Source organism: Triturus cristatus, chromosome 10 (assembly GCF_964204655.1).
Source record: "Triturus cristatus chromosome 10, aTriCri1.1, whole genome shotgun sequence".
Taxonomy (NCBI): domain Eukaryota; kingdom Metazoa; phylum Chordata; class Amphibia; order Caudata; family Salamandridae; genus Triturus; species Triturus cristatus.
Genome location: NC_140593.1, coordinates 1,146,480,394 through 1,146,507,503, shown reverse-complemented (window position 1 = coordinate 1,146,507,503; position 27,110 = coordinate 1,146,480,394). Strand labels below are relative to the sequence as shown.

Here is a 27,110-nt window from a genome sequence, read left to right as displayed (position 1 = left end):
AATATTTAAACAATGCATTTGTCTGACAAAGAAAGAACCACTATTTATATTTTAAGAGTGTTTCTTTACAGAATCCATTCTCCAGTCTATCAAATGGAGGCGTAATAATGTCTGGGCAACAGATCAACACCTGAATATAGTAATCAACAACTGAAAGGGGAAAAGTTAACCTTTGCAAAGCATCTGCCAACGTGAAGCACCACAATGGTTTTGTTTCTTTTAGTAACTTTTGATTGATTTGAGCTAGATTTCTTTTTATTGAAGTCTGAAATTATCCAGAAGGTATTGAAATACATCGCAAGTGAGGAAAATCGTTCTTTGTGCACAAAAAACGTCATACATAGATAATTGCATATTTCCAGTGGGCTGGCTAGACGTGTTTTTATAGTGTTCTGTAGAACTCTTTTGTGTTTTTTAAGACTAGTATTTTATTATGAACAGAGAACAATGGTTCCTGGACTGGCTGGAGACTATTACTGATGGAGAGTAAATGTCAAAAATGCAATTAATGCGGTCACACACTTTTAACAGGGTTCATACAGACAGACACAAAATAACAAGGAAATACATTGCCTAGTACCAAAATACATAGAAGACAGACAGTTTTAATACATGAAGAGTAAAAAGTCAGTGGCAAGTGAATGAGTGAAAAACACGTCGTCAGTGAGCAAAACGCCTTCTCATTACTGAAAACGAATAAAGAATGAAAACAATATTGATTTTGTATGAATTGTTTATTGATTGCCAAACCTATTTCGAATATAACAAAATTTCAGTTCATAAGGTGGAAGTCAATGACGTTTCGACCCAACACGAAATAAGGGTCATCATCAGGAGTAGTGATTTAAGAAAGGCCCAACCAGAGATCAGTCTCACTCGAGCATGCAAGGTTAGCTTCATTGGAACTAAGTGTGCCTGGGAATACCCGTGACTAATACATTCCTATTGTCTAGTTTCAAAATAATCCAAGATTGTTCTGCCATTTTAAAGTCTGCATCTGGATTCAAGGGTTTTATTCTTTGGAGAGCTTGTAAGCTTAGATTTTTGTCAATAGTGATGCCTAGTCATTTTGTGCATTCAATCATTTTAGGCGTGCAGTCCAGTATATGTAGTGAGTTCACCCAAGATTAGATCTGGGACGAGCTCTGACTAGTGATTAGGGGGAACTCTAGCTTCACAGGATTCAATTTCACCTGGTGGTCAAAAATGCAGGCTTTGAGGTTATCCTAGAAGTATAATGTCTCCTGCAGAAAAGACTTAGGTACACCTGGGTACTGTTTGAATAGAGACGTCATGTGGTGTTCAAATGTCTTAGGATTTATGGTCAGATATACCAGGGACAGGTTGAAGAGGGTAGGCAATAGAATAGAACCCTCAGAGAGAACATGGTTAATGAATGAGGGGTCTGAAAGGATTTTATTTAGCTTTTTTGTTGAGAACAGTTTTCCAGGAGGAGAAGAACTGTTTCAGGACGGTGCTATTTATCCCATTTCACGCCTGGACGCTGCCGAATTGGATATTATGGCTGTCTGTGTCAAATACTGCACATATGTTAAGCAGGATGAGCAAATAAGCGCCTCCCTTGTCCTGTAGGCATAATGCATCATATAATATTTGGAGAAAAGATGTTTGTGCACTGCCAGAATGAAGTGTCTGAGTTGTGTGTAAATGTAACTTACTGGGATCGTCATTACAAAAGTGAGCTAAGATTCTGTAAGGAAATAGTTCAGCTTTTAAAGGTCTGTCCCTACTTTTGTTTAGTAGCAGAGTGTTCTATCCTGTTTTCAAACATTCAAGTGCTTTGCCTTGGGCCGGAGAGAAGTTGATAAGAAGTGTCCAGCAGGAAGAGATACTAATGTTGACTGAGAAGTATGACATTGGCCCTGCTTTGTTATGATTATTACAAGTTATTTTCTTTTAATTTCTATGAAATTGCTTCTTGCTGCATTACTATTAGGTGCAGTCACGGTTGGTAGTTCTTTCCTTGGTGGATGTAGTGAAAGCTCAATCTAATGTATCCTTTCTACAAAGAATTCAGAGAATTCTTCACACATCTCGTCTGGGATGCTTGCTTTAAAGATGTTATTTGTATGTACTTTTCTTCCATTGCACAATCAAACCAGATTTGTGGTTGATGTGCCTTCCCACCATTTCTCTTTTGTTACTCTGAGTTTTCTACTATATTTGATCTTTGTTGAACCACTTGGAGGAACTTTTCTCTTTTTGTGTCTTTGGGGCTGCTTCATTCAAGATGTTGGTCAAGATTTCATGGTAAAAATTAGTCAAGAGGGATACTAGGTGCACCTTGTTTGAAGGTAGCAATTGAGATTAAAACCTCAATGTCAAATTAAGAGTATTATTCTGTTAGTTGTCACTGATCCTTTGATTGACTCTTAACCTTAGATCTCACTGAGGTGAAGTGAAAAGAACGAGGTAATGATCTGACCAGTCGGCTGATAATAGGATATAAATTGACAGTGTACATTTTTTAGAAACCAAGTCAATGATAAACCTTTTCATATATTTGTGGCCCATACAAAGTTATGACCAATTTTTGTTGTTCAGAAAGGTGTTCAATTGAAAGAAATTGGAGCTAAGAGGGAAGTTAAAGTATCCTTGGAAGATGTTCTTTGGGACTTAAAGAGATTGCACTGTGTGACCTTTCACAACACATCACAGCCTCCTTCTGGGAGGCCTGGTGTCAGGTTATTTTGTGTGTGCTTTAGGCAAACCCCTTTAAAGTGTAAGTGGGGCTGGGTACAGCCCCTCCACTGTCTGGAAGTAATATGCAAACTCCAACAGCAAAGCTATCCACAGTCATGTGACCCTTCATACTGTCAGAAAGGCAGAGTTGTGGGGACACAGAAATGCCAAATTTCTAAAAGTAAAAGACACACAGCTGATGTGTGTTAACGTTCTAAAAGTGGCATTTTTAGAATGGAACTTAAAATCTAACTTTGCCATGAAAGAGGGTTTTAAATTACAGTTCATTTGCATGTACACAGCATATCGTTATCTGCTCCCAATCTAAAGTTAGCACTTATTAAATGTAATAAGGTAACCCAGTGTTAGTGAATAGGAGAGATGGGCCTTACAGAGAGTGAATAAAGACTTTAGGAGTTTTTCACTGTTAGGACATGTAAAACTTAAGCACATATGTCCTATGTTTTAAATACAGTGCACCTCTCTATGGGCCTTTATGTCCAACATTAGGGGTGTCATACGTATTAAAAATGAAGGTTTAAGTATGGCAAAAGGTTTATTTTGCTGGGTCAAGATGGCAGTTTAAGATTGCACTACAGGCTGCAATGGCAAGTCTGAGACATGTTTTTAAAGTACTACTTCTGTGAGTGGCACAATGAGTGCTGCAGACCCACCAGTAGCATGTAATTTACAGGCCCTCGGTACATGTAGTACCTTTTACTAGAGACTTACAAGTAAGTTAAATGTGCCAGTAATGTGCAGGTCAATTTCACCATGTTTGAAGGGAACAGCACAAGAAATTTAGCACTGATTACCAGTGGTAAAGTGAACAGAGTCTTAAAGCCAACAATAACTAATTCAGCAAACAGGAGGAGTGAAGGCAAAATGTTTGCAAAATGTTTAGGGGAATACCACATAAAGGATGTCAGGTCTAACAATGACTTTTTGAATATTGGATTTAGGACCAAAGGTACTAAGAATAGTGGTCGCAAATTGAGCACCAACCTTTACTGAATCCATTCTGTTTTTGCCAACGACCTGATTCGTAATGTGTCACAATTCGACCTCCCTCATGAATATTAATTACGGTAGGTCATACATTGTGACCCATTATAAATCAGTCAACATGTCTGTGATTAATTTTTTTTAAAAAGATATTTTTTTTTAATCCAGCGCTGTTTTCCAGAAAGATCAACAGGATGCATTTTCAAAAAATATATACGTTTTAAGTAACTTTTATTTTACGAGGAGGCAGAGATCCAAGGGCTCACTGCCTTCTCTTAAAAATGATTTTGTCAACATTCACAAAGGGGAAGGTGAATGGGTTATCACTACATTTGCATAGTCGGTAAAAAGCCTTTCTGCAAACACTAATGGCCCAATTCTTTGATTCAGGCTTTTTGCAAAAGCAAGTAAAGCTTCGTATATCTGGCCCTAAATATGTCAATAGGAAAAAATAAGAGAGGTTCTACTAGTTGAAAGAGTGTAGTAACATTTAGGTGCTAAAGCACCATTTAGTGTACAGTGTGCATGCTATGAGAATTATCTTAATAATAATGTGTGAGAGAAAGTTCCCAATACAGATCCTTTGTAAAGGCATTTCAAGTCACAGCCATAGAGAGCAGGGAGGCCAAAGCCTGACTTCCATTATAAAGTCATGGAATTCCACGGTGGCTTGCAATGTTTTTATGACATACAGTAGGGAGTATTTTATTCCTTGTAATGCATTATTGCACAATCACCCTTCCTCCTGTTCTCTTTAAAACCATTGGTCTTTTACTCCATCATTTGGGAGTGACTCTGTGGTTGGAGATAAGTAGAATATATGTGAATTTTATACAGTGAAAATAAGTGCACCAATATGAAGCATTCACCTGGTGTCAAAACACGTTTAGGACTCAATATATGTCACTTTAAAAAATGTCTGTACTTCAGAATGTGTAGTAACCTATAGATGGATTCCTGTTTTTGTATGTCCTTTTCATAAAAAGAGAGCTGAAAAGAAATTTCTCCATTTGATAGTGTACCCAGCAGTTGCAGTTCTGCTCAGTGACCTGTCGTTCGCACTAAGGCCTGCATTTCCAGTCAGAGTATTTCACCAGAGCCATAACTCTGGTGGAACTACCCCAAGTTGCCACTCTAAGGGGCATATTTACAAACAAATGTTGGAGCGCAGAGTTATGCCAAATTTGGCAGCGCTGCGCTCTGACATTTTCAAATTGCTGGGATGCACCGTATTCACTGTTTTCACTAGTGCTGACACAAAAAAAGCTGCCTAGCGCCTGCCGCCATGTTGCAAGGGGGCCTGCGCTTTCTGCACATAATCAAAAATGGTGATCTGCGCTTTCTATGTGTACTGCAGAATGCAACACACATGAAAAGAGCAAAACACGAGGAGAAATTATTAATTTCCTGGTAGACCATGGCGTTAGTTTTTGGCGCTGCTGCAGCCTTGTAAATCTGGGGCAGCATCAAAAGCAATAGGTGTTGCGGTGGAACGCCCACAGCAACATCAATTGAACGCCCCTTTGCTGCAGAGGACGGTGGCGGAAAGGGGCATATTTACAAGGTGGCGTTAAGCCACGCTAAGTAGCTTAGCGCCACCTTTTAAATATGGGAAACGGTGCTATGCCACCGGAGCGTCAAAAAAAGTGACACTCTGGTGGTGATAGGGGCTTGTACATTTACCCCCAATGCTTTGGGTCCCAGAATGATCAAACCTGATGGAAATGATGAAACTGGATCTGATAGTTCAGGGCATTGAGACACCAGGACTATTACTAATGCTATGGGGCATAGACTGTGAGTAGAGGCTTTGCCTGAACTCCCTCCCCCCTCCCTCCCCGACTGCCTGCAGCAGTTCCTGGCTGAGGCAGACAGTGTCCCCCAAAATAGGTATAAGACTTCCCTGGACCGCTGAACCCACTCTCCAGCAGCGCTCCAGCTGACACTCCATGCCAGGGCCGGCTTTAGGGCAGTGCGACTGGTGCGGCCGCGCTGGGCGCTGACCTGTGGAGGGGGGCGCTGTGACCTCAGGGGGGTGCTGTGTTTGGCAATATCTTAAGATAGGAGGGATGAAGGGCACTTTTGCAGGTGGTAGTGAGAGAATCAGAGGAGGCGGTCATGGGACATGGGGGCGCCAAAAGTGATTGTCGCACCGGGCGCCACCAGCGCAATAGCCGGCCCTGCTCCATGCCTGCCCAGAAGAGGTGGAAAATGTCAGCGGTTTTCTTTTTTTTTTTGCCGAAATAGAGAAAAACTTTCAGGTAAAGGAGCTGGTAACCCCGGATCTGGGTAGATATTCCATTTCTAAGGGAAAACAAATCGTCGTAGCTGGACTTTGGAGAAGAGATGCCAGCTGGTTATTTTACTTCCAGCTCTGTGGAATCTTCAAAACAAAGTCCACCCAACTCGTAAGGAGGACCTATATGATGGCTCCAAAAAGTGTCACTGTGATAGCACAATTCAGCTGTAATACATTTTTATTACATAGTAGAATGCCTTTTTCATGTTTAATTTCAGTGGCGATATGACAATATTAATAAGGAAATTCGACATCTGTTTTAAACCTGTATTATTGGCTTTGATGCATAATCTTGCTAATTTCCTGTCTCGGTTCACTCACACTGTCTCGTGACTGATGAAAGGGGCCCTATTGTATGTCCGAATGTTGCATATAAACATATACTCTGATATACATTTTATGTCATATTATTCTTCGGGTAAGCTTCCAAGCCTCTACCCAGCAGCCCCAACATTTTTTGTTGCCCTTTTGTTTAAAGAGGACAGTGCTCAATTCTCAAGGAGAAGCAGGCTTCAAGGCGCAAGGCCTTCCGAAGACACTCCAGGACAAAAGTAGCATTTGAATAAAGGACAGACTTCTATGTGCCATTCAATAATGTAAAAGGTTTCATGGTTAAATTAGCATAAAAGTCTCATGCAGGTGTCTGAACAAGCTACAGACAAAATGAGTGAACATCACGGGATTTCATTCACGTCTAGTAAATATACCTTTGCTAAATAGTTCACCTCGAGGACGAATTAGAAGAGAAAATATTTAAAAAGTGTGTTTTGTTTGTTTTTATCATTTCTAGCACACGAAATTCTGCCGGATAGAAGATAAATTATTAATCTGTATTCGAGCATCCTTCATTAATTTATGCAAAGGAATGTCGATGATTTCTGTGAGTGGTTGTAAGTAGCAGGGGCGTGGGCCAGAGTGGGCGTGTTAAATCAGGAGTGGGGAAAGCAGTTTGCATTGACAGTGGTTTGCACCTCAGAATGGACTCTCTCGCCCTGAACCTCTTGTTGTGATTGGTTCCACTCTGTAAGGACCCGCGGCGGCTTAGAGATAGGGTGCTGTGATGAAAAGTGGCCACAAGGTCACAGAATGCCTGAAAAGAGGTATCCTTGGTGTGTTGTGCTGGAGAAGGGGAGGTGATTCACAATACCTTTCCTGGTGTCTGGTTAGCATGAAGTGCTGGGGTTTGGATGGACACTGCTCTTGCGGTGTGTTGTTGAGGATACAAAACCTCTGGAGTGATGGACCTCAACAAAGAAGCATGCTTGATGGAAACCTCTGCACCCCAGTTATGGAGGGGACTCTGAGCCAGGACACATGCTTGGCAGACAATGGTTCAATATTTACAGACAACCGTGGCTGGTCAGGGGTAACCAATGGTCAACCATGGATGAACAACTTATGACCTTTTTGACCCCACAAGGGACCAGGGCAGCCACGGCCCATGCAGGTAAGAGCGGTGGGACGGTGGGGCCGGTGGGGGGGATTTCGATGGACGATGACGATGGAAAATTAATTATTTATTTAATTTTCCCTCCCCATCGTCCGTCGAAATAGGCCCCCTTCCAACCCGGCCTCACCGCTCTTACCTGCACGGGCCGCGGCTGGACCAGGGAGAGGTTGCTTTTCTCCCAGAATGAAAACGCTGGCGTCTGTTTAAAGCATCTTTTCATATCTGTCAAGCCAACACTACAGCAGGGAGCCTTTAACCCCACTGCAACGCAGCAACAAACTGTCCACGTGCAGCTATACCGTTGTTAGAAGTTACAAGGTTTTTCATATTCTGTTTTTATTATTTTAATGGATGCAAGTGGAAAAATACAATACCGACTCCAGTTACTAGAACCTAGTAAATAACTGAAATACAAGCAAACTAGTGAACAAAAAAACCAAAAGAAAAATAACCTGCAAATTCCATTTATTAAGGTTTCATAAACGAATATTATTAGTGGTAGTTCTAGAAGTAGTGTTTTGTTGTTTTGTAGTAGTGTGTTGTTGTTTTGTAGTGTTTTGTTGTAGTAGTGTGTTGTTGTTATTGTTTTATTGTTATTATCTCTATATTATCATCATTATTATCGCCATCATTTTCGTTATTACCATCATAAATATCGGGTTTGCCAGAAGATGGCGCTGTTAGAGATCCATAAACCGAAGGCTGTGTGCTCGTCTGGGGAATCCGAATGCATATCTGGCAATAGAAGCCCCGCATTCCTCCAGCTCATCCGTCACCTCCAGGCTTCCTAGGAAAGCTGCGTTTCCTTGTTGCTTGATTTACAACCGCATGAATCCATGTTTCAAGCGCCCTCTCTGTCGCTGTGGCCTCCTGCTGGGGAAATGATCCCCTGGCTTGTATCCTGACTCTGAACTTATAAAAGTTGATTGCAGAAAGCTGGGAGGGGTCGACAGGTGAAGGAAAGCAGAGGGGGCTTCTGCTAACAATGCAGCGCGGCCTTCACAGGTTACATTTCTCAGGACCTCTTCCAGATCTCATAAATTAGCACCGCCAGGAACACTGTGGAAGTGGCTCGGCGTGAACATGGCCGGAAGCGGCATCTCTTGACACCTCTTGACATTACATGATTCTCAGCGAGTCAATTCTTCTTCTCGGTGAATAATTGTTTCCCGGGAGACGTGAAGAACCTTCTGGGGCGACAGCGCGCTGACACCAGGCAATGAATCACGCGCTCCTCCCCTAAGACGCGCAAACGCAGCACTTAACCGCGGCCATCCAGGAAGGGCGACGGCGCGTGGCCCATTGTCTTTGGAAACAATACTGTAGCAAAACTTGGGCATTGTCAGCCTCGAGGAGTGCTTGGAACCGAGTCTAGTGATTGGTCAAGTAGAGTTCTGTGACTATCTGCTTGGCCTTTCTTAATTTCTAATATGTAGGAGCTGCCGTAGTCGTATTAATGCTATGAAATTCAGGCATAGTTAAACTACAGTCTTTGTATGTGAGATCTTTTGGGGAGCTTCTGAGACATTTATCACTTAACATGTAAATTCTTAACAATAAACCCAAAAGCATCCTGACCCCTTAGTTATCCTCTAAACCCTCTCACCTCCTCATGCTAAAGGCTGTGTCTCTGGGCCAAGTCCGAGTCTTAGTATCCACTAAGTGACAGGTTACTTGTCAATCGAAGGGTTGGACTTCAGTATCCCTTTGGCACTCATCTGAGTCGATCAGGTCCTAAAGGTGAAGGGCTCTGACCCTGCGTTGCTATTACCTGACCAAGTCTATAACGCAGGGCATATCTCATGGCGGCCCGAGCCTTAGAACAGATAGAATTAATGGCTAACACCTACGTATATTGCAATAATTACTGAACTGAAATGTGTTGCTCTACCCTTCTCTTTAAGCCCTTGAATCTTTGTGGTTGAGGGCTAGTACCCATGTGCCAATCCCCTGTTTCCATTCAGTCCCAAGCGTAAGATGCTCTATATCAATGAACCAATCCCCTGACCCCATTCAATCCCAAGCGTAAGATGCTCTATATCAATGAACCAATCCCCTGACCCCATTCAATCCCAAGCGTAAGATGCTCTATATCAATGAACCAATCCCCTCACTCCAATCAGTCCCAAGCGTAAAATGCTCCATATCAATGAACCAATCCCCTGACCCATTCATTCCCAAGTGTAAGATCATCTATACCAATGAGCCAATTCCCTGATTCCATTCACTCCCAAGCGTAAGATGTTCTATATCAATGAACCAATCCCCTCACCCCGTTCACTCCCAAGAGTAAGATGCTCTATATGAATGAACCAAACCCCTGATCTGATTCCATTCAGGTCTGGAGGAGGTCTGTATGGGTGAAAGGCTCTGTGTCACTGTATCAACGCATTGGTCACACCCACATGTAGTGGTGTCTTGTATTTGTATTTGTAATTAGATTTATAAGGCGCGCAGCTACCCACAAGGGGTCTCCCGGCGCCAGTAGAATAAAGATTACGCATAGAGTTGTTAATGGGAGAAGAGCCAGGTTTTAAGGTCTTTGCGGAATTTTAACAAAGATGGTTCATGTTCTTGTCAGGAAGTGGATCACACTGCCTCTCAACTGATCCCATTTATTGCTGCAAGCGAAAGGATCACTATTCAAGGATCTGTTCCCTGAGTCCATCCAATGGTAAAAGGGAAAGGGTTTGCATCAATCTGAGGAACTCATGAGCCCACCCAATCCTTTAGGTGAAAGGCTCTGAATCACTCTGACAGTCCCAGGACCTAGGAAGATTTACTAGTAAGAGGCGCTGGCTCATTGTGCCAATTGTCATCACCATATAGTTACCGGGGTAAAAGGCCCTACGTCACTCTGGCAATCCCCAGAGCTTATCCAGTCCTACAAGTGAAAGGCTCTACACCATTCTGGCAATCCCCTGAGCCTATCCAGTCAGTCCTCCAAGTGAAAGGCTCAACATTACTTTATCAATCCCCTGATCCTATCCAGTCCTCCATGTAACAGGCTACTTACCACTCTATCAATCTCCTGAGCCCACCGGGTCCTACTAGTGAAAATCTCTCTACAGTTGTGTAAGACGCAAAGAAGCTTCAGGTTTCCAGGTGAACAACTCTGAATCACTGAGTCCCTTCATGCAAATCCAAGCCCTCGGTAAAAGGCTCTGTTTCAATGTATACTAATCCTGGGACCATTCACGATGCCAATCCTGGCACCACGCAGCGCTAGAGTTGTAAAGGGTCTGTGTTATGAGATCAATACCAACCCCAAAACAGTTGAAACAAGGTTTCCATACACCATGGTCAGGGCCACCGAAATTATGTGTCAGTGAAGGGCCACATTATGCAGCTGGGTTTACTAAATTATGCAACATCAAAAGGCAACGTATGTGACATAATACAGCACAGTTTTTCATAGTATTACTTGATCATTTTGTCATTTTTATACATGTTAAGACTGTCTGGGAAAAGGTATCACCCCATTAGTGCCAGCACCCATATACAGCAATATACAACTGAAAGGCGAACACTCGACCTTTGCATTGGGTCTTGCACTGCACAGCCACATGCGTTGCAATGATTTTAGTAACTTTAGATCTGTCTGAGCGAGAAACACATTTTATGTTAAAATCTGCAGATTATGATTTAGATCACAGATTTTCTGTCAAATGTGGAAAATCCAGAATTATGTTGAAAATGCTGCACAATCACATAATTCCATTGGCCTTGATCATAGTCCACACTATCGTATTGCTAAGACGTTTGGTGTTTTCCCAATATTTTACATTTTCTAAATGAACTCATCTGAATGTCAGTCCAGTCACAAAAAGATTTCAGTGGTTGTATTCCTGTTGAAATGGTGTGGTTTTCCCTAATGTTTGGCTTTCTTTGATTTCAGGAGTCTGATGCCACGCACCTTTGACAGCCAGATAACCATAGAGAAAACGCCCAGTTACTTTGTTACCCGCGAGGCTCCACAGAGGATCTTCAGCATGTGCCGGAAGATGAAAGTCATCGTGGTGGTGAGAAACCCTGTGACCAGGGCTATCTCCGACTACACACAAACACTCTCCAAAAAGCCTGATATCCCCAGCTTCGAGGAGCTGGCCTTCCGCAACCGCAGTGCCGGCCTTGTGGACACCTCCTGGAACGCAGTCCGCATCGGTATGTACGCCCTACACCTTGACCTCTGGCTCCAATATTTCCCCATTTCACAGATGCACTTTGTGAGCGGCGAGCGGCTCATCACGGACCCAGCTGGTGAAATGGGCAAGATCCAGGACTTCTTGGGGATCAAGAGGGTTATCACTGACAAGCACTTTTACTTCAACAAAACCAAAGGCTTCCCCTGCCTGAAAAAGACAGAGAACAGCTTTTTGCCTCGTTGCTTGGGGAAGTCCAAGGGCAGAACTCACGTCCAGATCGAGCAGGAAGTGATAGACGACCTAAGAGACTTTTACCGGCCCTACAACATCAAGTTTTACGAAACCGTGGGGCAAGATTTTAGGTGGGAATAGCTATCAATATCCTGGTGGGGTTCCTTAGATGAGGCACTGGATCAGGTGCCTTGGACAGAGCTGCTAGTTCTCAGGGAACCTCTGAGACCAAAGGATTGATCACCAAATCTGGAAAGGGTTTGGGTGGTTGGAAATTGAAAATTGGGATGACGTTGCAGAAGATTCAATCGCGTCTTGTTCAGTTTCTAAGGGTTGCACAAAAATAAATCCTATAAAATTCACCTTCCAGAATGTTTCTAAGATGCACAAATAAATCTCTTTATCGATGACACTGAATTTATAGGGAGTATATGAGATTATTCTGCTAAATTCTCTTAAATTTACTGCATTGTGGAATCTTGGTGTTTCAGCTCCAAAAACTTCTCAGTGGTACCATGCCTTAATTTGCGCTCTTTGGCTGTTGTTTATCTTCTTTACCTCTATACTATTTTGTTTCTGTTAACTTTACCGTGGAAACATATTTTTGTCATTTAATGTATTTGAATAGTTCTGTTTTCCACCTATAGTATCTTATTCCCTCTCTTACGACAGAGGCAGAACCGGGCCCATTTACTCTCACTCCCTCTGCAAGAGCGCCACACGGAGTAGTGGGTGCCACGGCGGCAGGCGCAGGCGTTCGAGATGGCATCTGGGTGCCATCTCGCCATTGCCATGCTAGCTCTAATAATCAGCCCCGCCCTCCAGAAACTCTGCACTGGTGCCCATGCCAGTGCAAAACTATTTTACACTATTTTGCTACTTCTGTATCACAGAATTGTTCTAGAAAATGTGTTCCAGTCCTTATCACTGAAATGGTTTGCACCAGAGCACACAATGGGAAACTTGCACCACTTCAGATAAAACACACTTTTTTGTGCTTATAAAATCAATTGAAATGGACACAGTCTTCAATAAACAAAACATAGTTCATGTATAATCCTTTCGTAAAATAAATGGGCAAACTACTTTTGCACTCATTTTGCACTACTTTTGCTATAGAAAGTTGAACAAACTGGTTTGTCATGCCTAAGCCTTTCCCGCTTTCTCTGCAGCTTAATGTGACTAAGATGTTACATCAGTTCGTGTCACGTGACCCTGTTTAAATACTGATTTCTCTGTTACCTGTTACACAAGCATCAGAAATGGTGAAACGGATGCGTCCCTTGTGCAAAGCTCTGGCAATCCTCCTCAGAAACATGCAGCAGGGAGGGATCTGAGATTCACAAATATTACGGTGAGGCTTCCACAGCAGCTAATTCAAAAGGACTGGAAGTTATATCTACCAAATTTGTTACAAACAGCTGCCTAATGATAAGGTGACTCAATAACGCATATAATTATGAATATTTTATTGAGTGTTAACTCACCAAAGTCTCAAATTTCACATAAAGGTAGCTGAACGCATGGCCAGACTAGATATAAACTTCATGAATCATGAGCTCTCTCGTGCCTCCTCCTCCTCTTCCTCCTCATCCTCCTCCTCCTCATAATTAACTCCCCCTCCTCATCATCATTAACTCCTGGCCACGGTCGTGGTGGACTTTGAAGGCGAGAAAAACCTTGGTTCCAACAAGAAGACAAGTCCCAGTATCTACGGAGAACCATTAGTCCGAATGGATTTTATAGCAGAAAAAACACAAAAACATAATTGGTTTTATTGCTCAAACAGTAAAGCCCTGTTGAATTTGTACTGCTTTTTTTATGTTTGTTATGTTTTATTTCAGGTGTTTGACACAGCATGAACCTGGGACCTGGGAGAAATTTGATGTTTACTAAGAATAATTTCTTTTTTGCTTGTGGCAGGAGCATGTCCAACTTCATATAAGGAACACAGAACAGTACTGTGTTTGTGGGCTCAGTTGCAGCTGGTTTACAGAAACCAGGGCGTACCTGGGGAAAGGGGTGGGAACAGGCAATTGAGAAAGTACTGGGCAGCACTCAGAAAATATAGTTAAGGCAAAGGGTAACAAAGTGTGTTTTTTTAATAACATGATTTTGGTGAAGTGTTGTCAGGATTAGAACCCAAGATTCTAGGATCTAAAGACAGCATCCGAACTGCAAGACCACGCCCCTTCTTCCGAACAAGCCCGCCCACAACAGAGATTATTACACATCTCAGTGGCGTCACTTCCTCTCCAGTGGTCAGCAAGCAAGAGAAAGTGTAGAAGCTACACAAACCATAGGAGGCAGCGGTGATGCGCCACGGGCATTGCATAGTTTGCAGGTTCACTGTTTACCATTTTGCTGTATTCAGGTGAAGGGTCTTGCTTGGGTGGTGGTGTGCATCCAACATGGTGGAGAGTAAGAGGGTTTCAAGAAGAAGGCCTGCGGTCTTTTCTTAAACCTCTATTATGTCTGCCCATTGGATACAATCCATTGACAGGTGAGAATCTCCTCAAGGGTTGTTGTATTTAGGAACAGGTAACTGTTAGAGTGTTCCTCATCTATTGAAGCACCTGCTCTGTTTGTGCATTCTATGCTTTTTTCCCCACCCAAAGACTCTCTAATAATTCTTTCAGGACCTTCCCTCATTTACTGAACTCGAAGAGTGCCTCATGCCACTTTGCTGTACTAGGACCTGTCGCTCGGGGTGGTTTTTCAGAACCACACAATCCCCAACCACACATGCCTGAACAACGTGGTCTTAACAACAACGTGTCTTAACCACGCATGCCTTTACCATGCATGCCTTTCCAACAAATGTAGTTGTAATGGCATAATTGGTAAAGGCATATGCGTGGTTAAGGTTACAACCTAGCCCCTGCCCTGAGCCCTCAAACCCAGCCCCCTGCCCCGAGTACGACCCTGACCCCAGCCCTTAAAACACCCCACCCACCCGCCCTAATTTTAAAAAGTGGCCCCAAGCCCTTAAAACAAACCCCGCCCCCAGCCTTAAAAACGACCCTGACCCCTCCCTGCCCTGAGCCCCAAAACCTTGACCCCAGCCCTAAAAAACACCCAAGCCCCCCACCCTGAGCCCTAAAACCGCTCCCCAGCCATAAAAAGTACCCTGGCCCGCATCCTGAAGCCCTAAAACACAGTCCTGCAAACTGCCCAGCCCCCCACCCTGAGCCCTAAAACTGGCCTCCCCACCCTATTAAGTACCCGGATCACCCATCTCTGAGCCCTAAAACCCTAAAAACGTCCCGACCCCAAAACACTCAAAAATCGTAGTCACCAAGCCGTTCCATATCCAAGCAGGAAGTCCCTCCAAGTCTGCAACACCTCCCACCCCCGCCCATTCTCTCGGAGTCTAGAGCGCTAGCACTAACGTCTAAACCACGCATATGCTTGGTAAAGGCACATGCGTGGTTTCATGTTTGTGGTTCCACTTGCTTTGTTTAGCCGTGCATAGTTTAGGCTGCGCGGTTAAGGCCGTTTTGCGTCACTCTATGGGGCAATATAACCCATGGCCAAGATCTTTTAATGGATTTCCACTTGAAATCTCTCTGGAGTTAAAACCTTGTCTTGCATGCTAGTCCTCTCACAAAGACGACTTCCTTTTTAAGAAAACACAATACTAACAAGGTTATCCCTCACCCCCACCCCCACCCCCACCTCTGTGTTCCCTCATCTCAGATGTGGCTCCATCTCTCTGGAGGTTGTTCCCGGTTTGTGCCATTCAAGGTCATTGAAAGGTCAGGATGGCAATCAAAGCCACACTTTCCCTTATCAATGAAGTGTGGTCTTGTGTTTACTACCAAGTGTCAGAGCCCCAAGACCATGCCAATGGTAATAGCACACTTCACTAATTATATGACTGATAAATTAGCCACTGAAGTATAATAAGAATATTGCAAGTCTGCAAGGAGGTTGGTGACCATATAAAGGATTGAGTCAGCTGGCAAGTCCCATGAATGCACACACACATGGGCATGTAAACACAGAGGGCCTTTTGTAGGGTATAGCACAGACGTGACAGCACTCACAAAGTGGATTGTATACACTCCCAATAAGGCATACGGGACATCCACCGCTTTGTGGCGGAAGTCCCGCCTCCGCAAACTGTAAACCAGGCTCACTGACTTTACTTTTGTTTGCCTGAAAAGTGCCATTTTAAATTGATGTAGAAGAAAAAGTGGCTGACACGCTCACCCTCCTCCATGACAGATGTTTGCTTGCGAGCTGGACGCCGACACTTCGTGACTTGTGCCCTGGTGATGCACTGTACTCAACTACGATAGCGTTCCGCGCAGGTCCTCTCATCGCGTGTCAGATGGTCCAGGACTCCTGCTCTGCCTTCAGTGGCATCTACCCCAACATGAGAGAAAGCCGTGAATCTAAGAGTCAACTTAACTAAACAGATGTATTCATAATGACACACTTGATGGAACACAACAAGCCCTCAGGGTATCAGCAGGAAGCTGGTTCCCCACATGTCGCACTGTAAATGGTGCATCAGTGTTAGGGGGTCTTTCAAAGAGCCAGGTTGATTCCCAGAGAGCTCTGCATATCCCCAGCAAGCATCAGCCTGAACATCTGCATCCTCAGACGCTCCCACGTGCGTCCCTCTGACCCACGTGCTTTCAACACCCCATTGTGTTCACCTAACCTGCCCACAACCTTTGGTGACGTTGACAAGAATGATCTTTGGAGTCTTTATTTGCACAATATCCTCAATTTCAATTTTCAGCACTTTCCCTCACATTTACTACTGCTTATTATCACCTTGTCAAGCATATACACATCTCAGGACTTCCTAAACCTCATTTTAAGGTTCTATCGATGCCTGAGCAAGCTTTGTCTCTGAAGGCTGTCGCTTGGGCTGGGCATGCGGCTTCTGTGGTGTCCTCCATCCCCAGATCTACCTAGATAATTCAGCAGAGTTAGCAGTATACTATGTTTAATCGTTCGATTAACATGCAAAGCCAATGCCTTCATGTGTCGATATGTGGGGCACATGTCAATGGTGTTAACTCTTGCATTGCTACTGTGCAGAAAGGTGCGCCATTAACCATATACAAGGCAAATCAGTAGCACAACAGCAAATAGCAGAGAGCTATTCAAAGTGGAAAGGGGACTCACAATTTCATGGGCTACCTTTTCCCTTTAATTCTCTGGCATCTTCAGTGCCACCAAATTCTAGTAGCCTAGTATGCTGGCTCTTGTCACTCCCAGCACTGGCTGTTATCTCCACCTCACTCTTAAGACCATCATGCATTATAAACCTCTCATCACTGCTACATGTGGGCCCTTGGTACAAGTTCAGTGGGAGTCTCGATTAACAGTAGTCGTCTGTCGAGCCAACAAGCCTTTCATGTGCCATATAATTATTTCACCACATAACTCCTTGAGAGGATTTAATCTTTTTATTCCACACTGCTCATGAACTCAGTGACAGCTCCTCCTTCTACTCAATAAGTCTAAAAAATAATATCATTCATTCTTGTTCCAACAAGCCTTTTGTGTGCCATATAATTATTTCACCAAATAACTCCTTCAGTGGATTTAATCCTTCTATTCTGCACTGCCCATGAACTCAGTGATAGCTCATCCTTATACTCAAAAAGGATCTCATCCATTCGTGTTAAAAGAGACTGACGTCATCCTTAAGGCTTTCCATCAGACACGTGCCCTCCAAAGAAATAAATGTAATCAGATATGTTTCACTGCACGCTTTGATTTGATAATCATAATCTCATTTGTAAACCATTCAGTGCTAAAACCTCGAACACCTCCCCCAGCCTGACATCATGCTCCTCTCCACTAGCTTCACTCATTGAGAGGTCTTAAAACATTACACATATCACCAATCACCAAACTTGTTATTCATAGATTTAGAAATGGGGGTCTTCAGTTGGCAGAGGTAGGTACCTTTGTCCAAATAGGGACCCTTGCTTCTAGACAGGGTGAGGGGGATACACACTCTAGATAACCTCTGCTCACCCCCTGGGTAGCTTGGCATGAGCAGACAGGCTTATCCCAAAGGCAATGGGTAACGTATTTGTACCAACACTCACAGTAACACGGTGAAAACACCACAAAAGGACACCAGTTTAGAGAAGTAAAATATCTTTATCTAAACTAAACAAGACCAAAATGACAAAAATCCAACATACACAGTTAAAAATATGACTTTCAAAAGTTTTCAAGAACTTTTACCATAGAAAACTATGGATGCATGACTTTCCACCAAAGTACCTGTAGATGCGTCAAAGTTCACAAGCCAAACAGCCACAGCATCGGAAAACAAAGAGATGCTACACTCCTGAGACCTTGGGGTGGCGATGCGACAGTCCTGCTGCACGCAGAGGAAGAGTTGCGTCGAATCCGGTCTGTACGGGGAGTGATGCGTCAACTCTTTGTGCCGGTTCCGTTCCGGGGATGATGCGTCGGAAGAACTTGCCACACAGGTACGATGCGTGGAAATCCGGGATGCATCGGCGATCGATGCGGCGTTGTCGAGCGGCGCTGCGTCGGTCCTCTTCAGCCGCGATCCCTCGATGCGTCAATTTCTGTATTTCTTTGTGTTTCTTCTTGCTTCCAACTCCCAAACAGCAGCAACAAACTCCAGAAGCTCAAAACTGGCACAGGCACCTCTAGGCAGGTCAGAACACACAACAGCAGAGTTCAGGGGAGCTGGGGGTGAAGTCTTTGTGTCCCTTCGACTTCTGAACAGGAAGCCAGCTCACTTAAAGCCCTTGGAGATCTCTTACAAGCAGGAGACAAAGCACACAGCAAGTCCTTCTCCTTTTCTTGGCAGAAACTGCAGGCCAACCCCAGACTCACAGAAAGGGCAGTACTTCTCCTCAGTCTCTCCAGCTCTTCTCCTTGGCAAAGGTTCCTCTTGAATTCCAGGTATGATCTAAAGTTCAGGGATTTTAGGTCTAATACTTATACCCCAAAATGTCTTTGTTCTCTTTGTGCCAGGGGCTCTGAGCCCAGTTCAAACCAGTTCTGGGGGGCACTCTGCAAGTGTACAGCAACATCCATTGTCAGTGTGAGCCTTGGTGCAAGACACACCACAGGGGGGCAGAACCATCATCATCTATTCAAGTACAGGTGCTACTCCTCCCACCACTCAAAATGCAGATCAGGCCTATTCAGCCTAGTGCTGACTTATCCAGACTCCTGGAGCCACTGCACCTCCCCAGCCCCTGTCACTCCAAAGCCAGACAGTCAATCCACAAACAGGCAGAGGCACACAGGATGGTTGAACAAGAAAATAGCCACTTTTTAAAAGTGGTATTTTCAAATACACAATTTAAAAACCATCCTCACTAAAAGATGTGTTATTAAATCCTGAGTTTAGGGATACCAAACTTTATTTTTCCATTTTATCCCTATGGGAAGATATGCTTGTCAAATGTTACAAAGCATTCCCCATTCTGTCCTATGGGGCAAGATAGTCTTTCAGTAGTGAAAAATGAAATTGGTAGTATTTTACCATCAGGACATGTTACACACACCAGTACATGTCCTACCTTTCACATACACTGCACCCTGCCCAAGGGGCTGCCTACTAGGGACCTACTGGTAAATCAAATATACCAATCACGGATAACCAATCACAATAACAATTTACACAGAGAGCATATGAACTTTAGCACTGATCAGCAGTGGTAAAGTGCCCAGAGTCCTAAAGCCAACAACAATAGGTCAGGAAAAAATAGGAGAAAGAAGCAAAAGGTTTGGGGATAACCCTGCAAAAAGGGCCATTTCCAACACACAGCATCACTATCTGAGCCATGTCTACAACAAACCGAAAGGCGCACATGATATTGACAAAGTGCCACTGAGAATGTTACACGTCAGAACACAGGCCCCGGTCCACAAAGCTATGAGTACGTTCAACTCACGTTCAAAGGTGATTTGATTACAAGGGAAAATTAATTTTGGTAATTCAAAACACGTGAACTTGCACAGAAATGGGGTTACTCGTGCATAATATTACCCAGTGTAATGCAATGTCAGGCTTTAGTAAATGGCATCTCAGAGCAGGGGGAGGGCATTCCAGGGCGGGGTGTCCTGCAAAGCCTGGGAACACTGACAAACTGGTGGGTTTGTGGGTACTCACAAACTTCACTCAGCCCATTTCTGCACGGAAACGAGTCAGAGATTTACACCTGAGAAGTGTAGGATTAAATCCATTTACAGGATGGGAAAACATACCAAGTTAGTGGGGTTCTAAATAAAAGTTATTTTTTCATAAGGAACCACCGTTTTTTTCCTTAAAACAAAAGTATAGGGCATTAACACTTCTGTCAGGGCAACTCACAACACTTTTCCAGTAGCACTCCTGCAAACCTGAAGCTGTGCACCTCTATTGCCCTCCACACCCATCCGTCTTATGAGCTATTACTATAGGTGACAACCATTCTGACACCTCCATTATCATTGCAGGTTCCATGCACAAATGAATATCCTGAAGAACCAGGGAGCTGGGCTGGGAACCTGCAAGTGCAGAGTTCCTGAAGCAAATGAAGATCCCCAAAAAGTGGCATCAGAAGCAGAACATTGCCAAATACTTCCTTTAGTCAGGGTGGGTAGTCAGTGTAACTTAACTCATCACACCGCTGAAAAGCTTTGGTCTCTTGTCTGGAAACCTCAACCTGGACTAACAAATCTGGTGAAAATATTTGCCTTTCGGGCAAAAGTGTGTGATCACAGTCATGTTATCGCTCAATGCTGTTTACTAAAGTAGTAGGGCTAAGGTACTCATGTTGATGCAAAAAGTGAGAGAGACTGTGATGCAAACAAAGCACTGTAGAAACATGAGCGTGTTGAAGCTGGAACTATGGCACCTAGACATGACAGTCCTACATCATCTGGCCACATTTTTAGACACTGAGACAACCCCACCCGGATTGTTATTTCTACCCGGCTGCTTCCTACACTTCCACTCTAATGCAAACTTTCAATGATCCCTTCTATCCTGACGAGTTATACATGTATGACCATAGATGGCAGGTGCATTCATCATGCCTAGATATCTCAGGTGCATTAGACATAACCTCATTCAGCATCAGATATTTTACCACCACATTCCCTCGGAAACCTATAATTGCCTTAGTTACTCTTTATCAATGCCTGCCCTTGGCTACAAGCTTCTTTGCTTCACCCAATCCAGCCTACTCTCAGGCCAATACTCTTTCATTGTTGTAAAATGCGTCTTTAACCCTTTCATTACTGACTCTCGAGTGCCCGGTACCAGGTCGTTTCTCACCAGATGCATTAGTCCATATCTGGAACTGCTAACCTCTACAGCACCGGAGTCAGTATTGGAAACTGCTGTGCCCTACCTCATCCTACCACGACTGAGCCTTCAAACAAGCAGTTCTCCAAATCTGCAACCCATTGGCTTCAACAAAGCCTTCTCTCTGCCTGTACCTCGCTCCACTTTACCCGTTACTGCCTGCAAGTCAGATGACTTCCCCATGTCTGTTGATCCAGATCACATACCCTTCATTTTAGGGACACTTGTGACCATTGTAGGTCATAGCTGCGGGTTAGTTCCTTTGTAAGGGCCATGCAGCCGTGAGTTGAGTTTTGATCTTCATTTAAGGTACGGTGGGAGCATTTTATTCCTTACAGCACATGATCATACCATATTCCTTCCAACATCCATTCTGGATCTCCTTGTTAAAGATTTACTAACGCTGCAGATAGAATAAATCTGCAAAATAATTAAATACAAGTTTGTAGCTTGAAATTAGTCGCAAAAACAGAGCTTGTATCAATGAATCACGCCTTCATCCATAATTATAATGGCACTGAATGGCAGACGTTTACAGTTACCCAGCCTAGGGGCAGTGCTTAATTTGAGCCGGTGGTTTCTGGTTCTCGGCACTGGCACTTAATTGTCAACACTGGCACATATGAAAGTCTGCCACATGGTGGTGCTGTTTGTGTAATTTAGAGATAAGCAGACGAACAGTTGTTTCTTAATTCATTTTACATTAAAAACGACTCATACCTGCCACCCAAAGCCATTCTTATAGCTTGGGGCCCTGAAATAGTCTAAATTGACACACTTGTAAAGAGTGTGATGGTTAATAGTTGTGTAGGTATTGTCATTGGCAGCACTGGCAGCGGCAATGGGTGGGGCAAGCTGCAGTGGCCTCCCAACGAGAGCCCTGGTACTTATTTGTTTAAAAATTAAGCACTGCCTTGCGGTATCCATTTTATTCACCACAAGAGGGTAAATGACTGAGTTCCCCCACCCTGATTCAAACCTCTGATCATAAGGTCAAATAGAGATTGTTGCACTGGATGTATCAGTTCACTGAAACACCAGACCCTGGTAAAACCATGGTTTAAGAACTTTGATGTAAGTCACTTTCAAAATGGTCTGTAGGTCAGAATATGCAACAACAGACAGCTAGATTCCTGCTTCTGTGGAATGAACTCCTGTAGTGCAGTAAGTAAACAAATTGCCATAAATGTGTGCACATGGCTAATGGCTCAAATGCATGAAAAATAGTCCAGAAGAAAGGGATTTGAAAAACCTAAGAATGTCTTCATGCGCTGTTCTGGCTCTGGAAGCAGGAGCTATGACATCACAACACAAGTCAAAAAAAATATTAGGGAAAAGTGGTAATGTAATGTTCTTATAACAGGTGAGAAGTCATGTCACAGCTAGACTTTAAGAAAGAAATCAGACATGGCACAGTGTATATTTCACACTTCTATGTAATACATAACTGACTTGCCTAAAATAAGTACTGTAAACTGCAAACATTTCGCTGTTATCAATCTGCAGATGCTACCCTTAACCTCTCTTTTTTGATCCACCCTTTTAATATCTATTTTATCATTGTCTTGCCGACTAATCATAGCCGCAGAACCACGTGCAATTGAGGGATATGCAGTGATCATTAAAGCTAGCCCATAAAAGTGAACACTGACCATACTACCCATCCTTCTTCAATATATCTCAGTTCTGCTCTCCTAGTCAGAGCCTTGTCTGCAGACATCCAGTTGGTGACTGACTGTCACCCCTTTTGATGGATATTGGTTACTATCATTCCTAAAGTTCAAGCCCACTTCACCCTCTATCTTCAGCTTTAGCAGAATTCCTGAATTGCACATTTGCACTAGTCCACCTCGGGTATGTGACTGCGGCTGCTCCTGCACGGGTAATGAAATACACAATGTCAATCTTTACTCTTTCCATTGGCTTTTCTTCCACTACCCAATGCCCAAGCTCTGCTTTCCCTGCTACATCCAATTGCACCAGTGTCAACAGCTGTTGTGGCTGGCCCAGAGGCAACATCAACACTCACAGGAACTCCACAAACTGTCTGTCCACTGTCTGTCCACTGCCCAAGCTCTGCTTTCCCTGCTACATCCAATTGCACCATATCAACAGCTGTTGTGGCTGGCCCAGAGGCAACATCAACACTCACAGGAACTCCACAAACTGCCTGCCACACCCTCAGATCTGAAGTCACTGCTCCAGAGATGTGCACCCTGTGGCAGTGATTGTATGTCCTTTCCAAAACAATACAACCACCACCCTCCGTCAGAGACAGATCTTCCCACATGTCACAAAAGAATGCCTACTCCAGTGGACAACACCTCCGACCCACAACATGCGCCTTTTCATGGATACCCATGCACAACTTTCCTTCTTGTGGCCACTCTTGGTGAGACGTAGAATGAAGGTTGTCATCCATGTCAGTGTTCCAACACCTTTCGCTAATATTCAGGGACTGGATTTGGAATAGTAACTGAGTCCTGCCTGGACTCTTTGGGTGTATTTCTTTGCCTATCCTCCAAATTTTAGAGAAAGAACAGGAGCATAATAACTTCCTTAAGGCATGGACAGACTAGGGATTATGGATGGTTACAGTGTGGACTGAAAATTCAGATTTTCAGGCCACACCTCCCGCAAAAATTGAACTGCAATAAAAGCAAGATTTGTTGGAATGGGATTTCTCACCCTGGGGTTTCTAGAGTGGGATAGTCAGTAAAAAGTGTGGACTACTGACTGCAAAAGAGTCTATTGACCACAACTATGTATCATCACCCATGGCTTTCATTGTTCTACTCACAGCAGCTCTGTCGGATGCCTGCTCCATCTCACATAGGGAGGAAACCTGCTTTGCGGGAGCTCATTTCGGGGGCTGTTGGCAAACGCCCTCTGCTACCAGAGCATGACTGGCTACCGGACGTTTCAGTGAGTTGCCAGGGTGGGGCTAGTTTGGCTGTTTGTTGGTTGGGCCTACCAGCCATGTTCCTATTTGTAGTGCTTTTAAATAACCACTGCTAAAACAAATGGTTTTAATGTGTGCTTACAGCGTACTTGTTTAGTTAGAAGTGCGCATGTAGGAAAGTGGCTGGTAGTTCTCTAGAAACGAAACCTGTCCACATGGGCAGTGAAACTGGCACGCACCCTGCCAGCTCACTGAAATGCCTGGTGCCCAGTAGGCCAGGTCTGTGTGCTACATCAACCTTTGATCAGAACATTGAAGGGAAAAAATCACGTGACATGAATATCCTTGCCTATTGTGAAGGCAAGTTTCAATGGGTAAGCACAGTTTTACTAAACTAAACATCTATGCACCTTGATAATATGTATATCTTCAAAGTATGCAGAGCTTGAATTAAGAATAGTTAATCTATTCTGAGCTGTTTGCATATACCTTCTCGATGTTTTGGTCATCTATATTTTTGCAACAATATTTTTGCCACACAATATACAACCGCTTCATCAGGAAGCCATGGATCGGGCAGGTTGTCATGCCAGCTAGCTGCAGGGGTCGCATGTATTATTGGATGAGAGGTCACTCAGCACTACACAAGGAGACCCTCCATGTTAAAGAGCCTGGGTCTCCCATATGGGACACCGGCCCCTCTCTAAGAAAAATAGCCCTCAGGTTTGTAGCTGTACGAGCACCTCAAAAGGGGGGCCTTACCTGAATTCAAGGGATTGGACTCCAGGAAGCGTGTTCAAAGGTTTATTTCAGCTTGCTGGTCATTTTCACTACATACCAAGATCATTTTGACTCAGACTGGAAAGTGGGGCAGAATGTTTTCCTGTAAGTTTACCTCTTGCACAACATTTCGAAGCACACTGTCAAATGGTTTCAGGATTTTGGGGCATATGTATCAACATCTCCATTTGCGATTCTCAAATAGCGATTTTTTGAGAATCGCTATTTGAGAATTGCAAAACGGGATGTATCTAAATATTCGCACAAATTTTGCGAATTCTTAAAATTCCTTAATTGCGATTAGCAAATTGCGAAATCGCAATTAAGGAATACCTTCCCATTCATTCCTATGGGCCAGGAGGCCCATAGCAATGAATGGGAAGTCTTTCTCAATTTGCGAATCGCTATTTGCTAATCGCAAATTGAGAATATTTTCAAAGGTGCAAGGGTGTCATGATGACACCCTGATGCACCCCTGAAATCAGCATGTGTGCGCATATGGCGCACATACATGGCCTAAGGGCATGTATGTGCGCCACATGGCACTTTGAAAAATGCCACAAAGTGCATTTTTCAAAGAAATCGCAAATTACCACCAACTTGAAGTTGGTGGTAATTTGCGATTTCTTAAGGAGAAATCGCACAACTTGGGTGCGTGTTACAGAGCATTTAAGGAATCGCAATTTGCGGTTTCTTAAATGCTTACGCAAACTTAAGAAATTGCAAAATTAGCGAATGCGCTGCTGAAATGCCTCATACATCTCATTTTGCGATTTTGTATTCGCAAACGCTGTTTTTTGGCGATTCGCAGCGTTTGCGAATACAAAATCGTTTGATACATATGCCCCTTATCTGCAAGATTACCTTTTCCTGAGCTTTTCGAGGCACATTACATTAACTTTGAAAATTACAGTGTTCTGGGCGGGGCATTTTAGCCATTTTGTAAGTGTTAGACAAGGATATGTGAAACAGAGATTGCCAGAGAAGACCAGATTTTCATACAAATTTAAATGTGTAACCTTCACGAAGTTGAAAAGCTCTTCATACACTTGTGAGGAATAAACTGCAAATTGTCATGACCCTTTTGAATGGAGATGCAAAGGCTGCACGATCCTAGAGACAGCAGGGAGGAAATAGTGAGGTTAAAATGGGTGACCAGAGCCACAGCGATGCATTCGAAGGTGGTCTTGTCAATGGTGATTTACCAATGCCGCTGCTGACACCTGCTAAGTGCAGGGCTGCTTTGCATAAATGTCATTGAAGTAAAAATGGGAAGCTTCTTATTGGAATCTATTCTTCTTGCAAACATTGGGTTCAAACACAGAACATGGAGCCCAAGTGATCATTGAGACCCTATAGCTCACATGAATTTAGGGGCCTACTAGCATATCGCCCGGCAGTGGCGATCCGCCCGCCAGATGCTCCAGTTTCACCCCCGCCATATTAGTATGACAAGGGGCACCACCGCGGACGGAAGTACCATCCGCCGCTTTTCTGCCGGTCGGATTCCCGGCCGGGCGGAAAAGGCCCTCAATATGGTGGCGGTGCATTGCAGGCACCGCCATCCATATTACGATGTGAAATTCTAAAGGCCTTTCCATGGCGGCGCCGTGATGGAATGGCCGGCAGAAATTGCTCTGGGGGCCCATTTTGGGCCCCCGGGGGTTGGGGGGTGGGGTGCTGCACTTGGGGGGTACCGTAGATCCCCCTTCATTGGCATATACAAGGTGGCAATGCACAACATGCATATTTTGCATTGGGGCAGGTGCTGCTTACAGCACCGCCCGCCGCAATGTAAAATATGCGGGATCCTAATGGGTCTAGCGGACCGCCGCACCACTGGCGGTCGGTCCCGTGTACCGTTACGGTCCGCCCGCCATCTTAATAGACCCCTTAGTACTTGAAGGACAAGTATACATTTACTAGGCAAGACTTAACTAGAGTATGGTATCAGGATGGCAATGCCATTTTTCTGCAACCCCAAGTTGCCAGGGTTAGGGATATATCCTCCAGTTACTCGGGCTTGCAAGGCCTGCCTCCAGTGCCATCTCACTTGAATCTCATTTCTCCATCCAGCATAGGAAACGAGCATTCATGCTCACACATTAGCTCACTGAGACTGGCACCTTAAAGAACCACTTTACTGCCCTTGCAGGGGGTTCTGGGTGCAAGGGAAACCATTTCTCAGGGATGATCATAATTAGGGATGGGCATAACTTGCATAATTCTGTGCAGATTAATCAAACAAAATTACCTAAGAATTCCGCAAGATTATGCTT

General features: G+C 43.9%; 1 protein-coding gene across 1 annotated transcript in view; it reads left to right on the top strand.

Moving 5' to 3' along the window:
• Positions 1 to 12,887, top strand: part of HS3ST2 (heparan sulfate-glucosamine 3-sulfotransferase 2) — a 229,684-nt gene extending 216,797 nt beyond the window's left edge. The window contains exon 2 of the mRNA XM_085629507.1: positions 11,356 to 12,887. Within this exon, the coding sequence (XP_085485633.1) occupies positions 11,356 to 11,974 (619 nt within the window). The 3' untranslated portion in view covers positions 11,975 to 12,887. The remainder of the gene's footprint in view (positions 1 to 11,355) is intronic.
• The last annotated feature ends 14,223 nt before the right edge of the window (positions 12,888 to 27,110 follow it).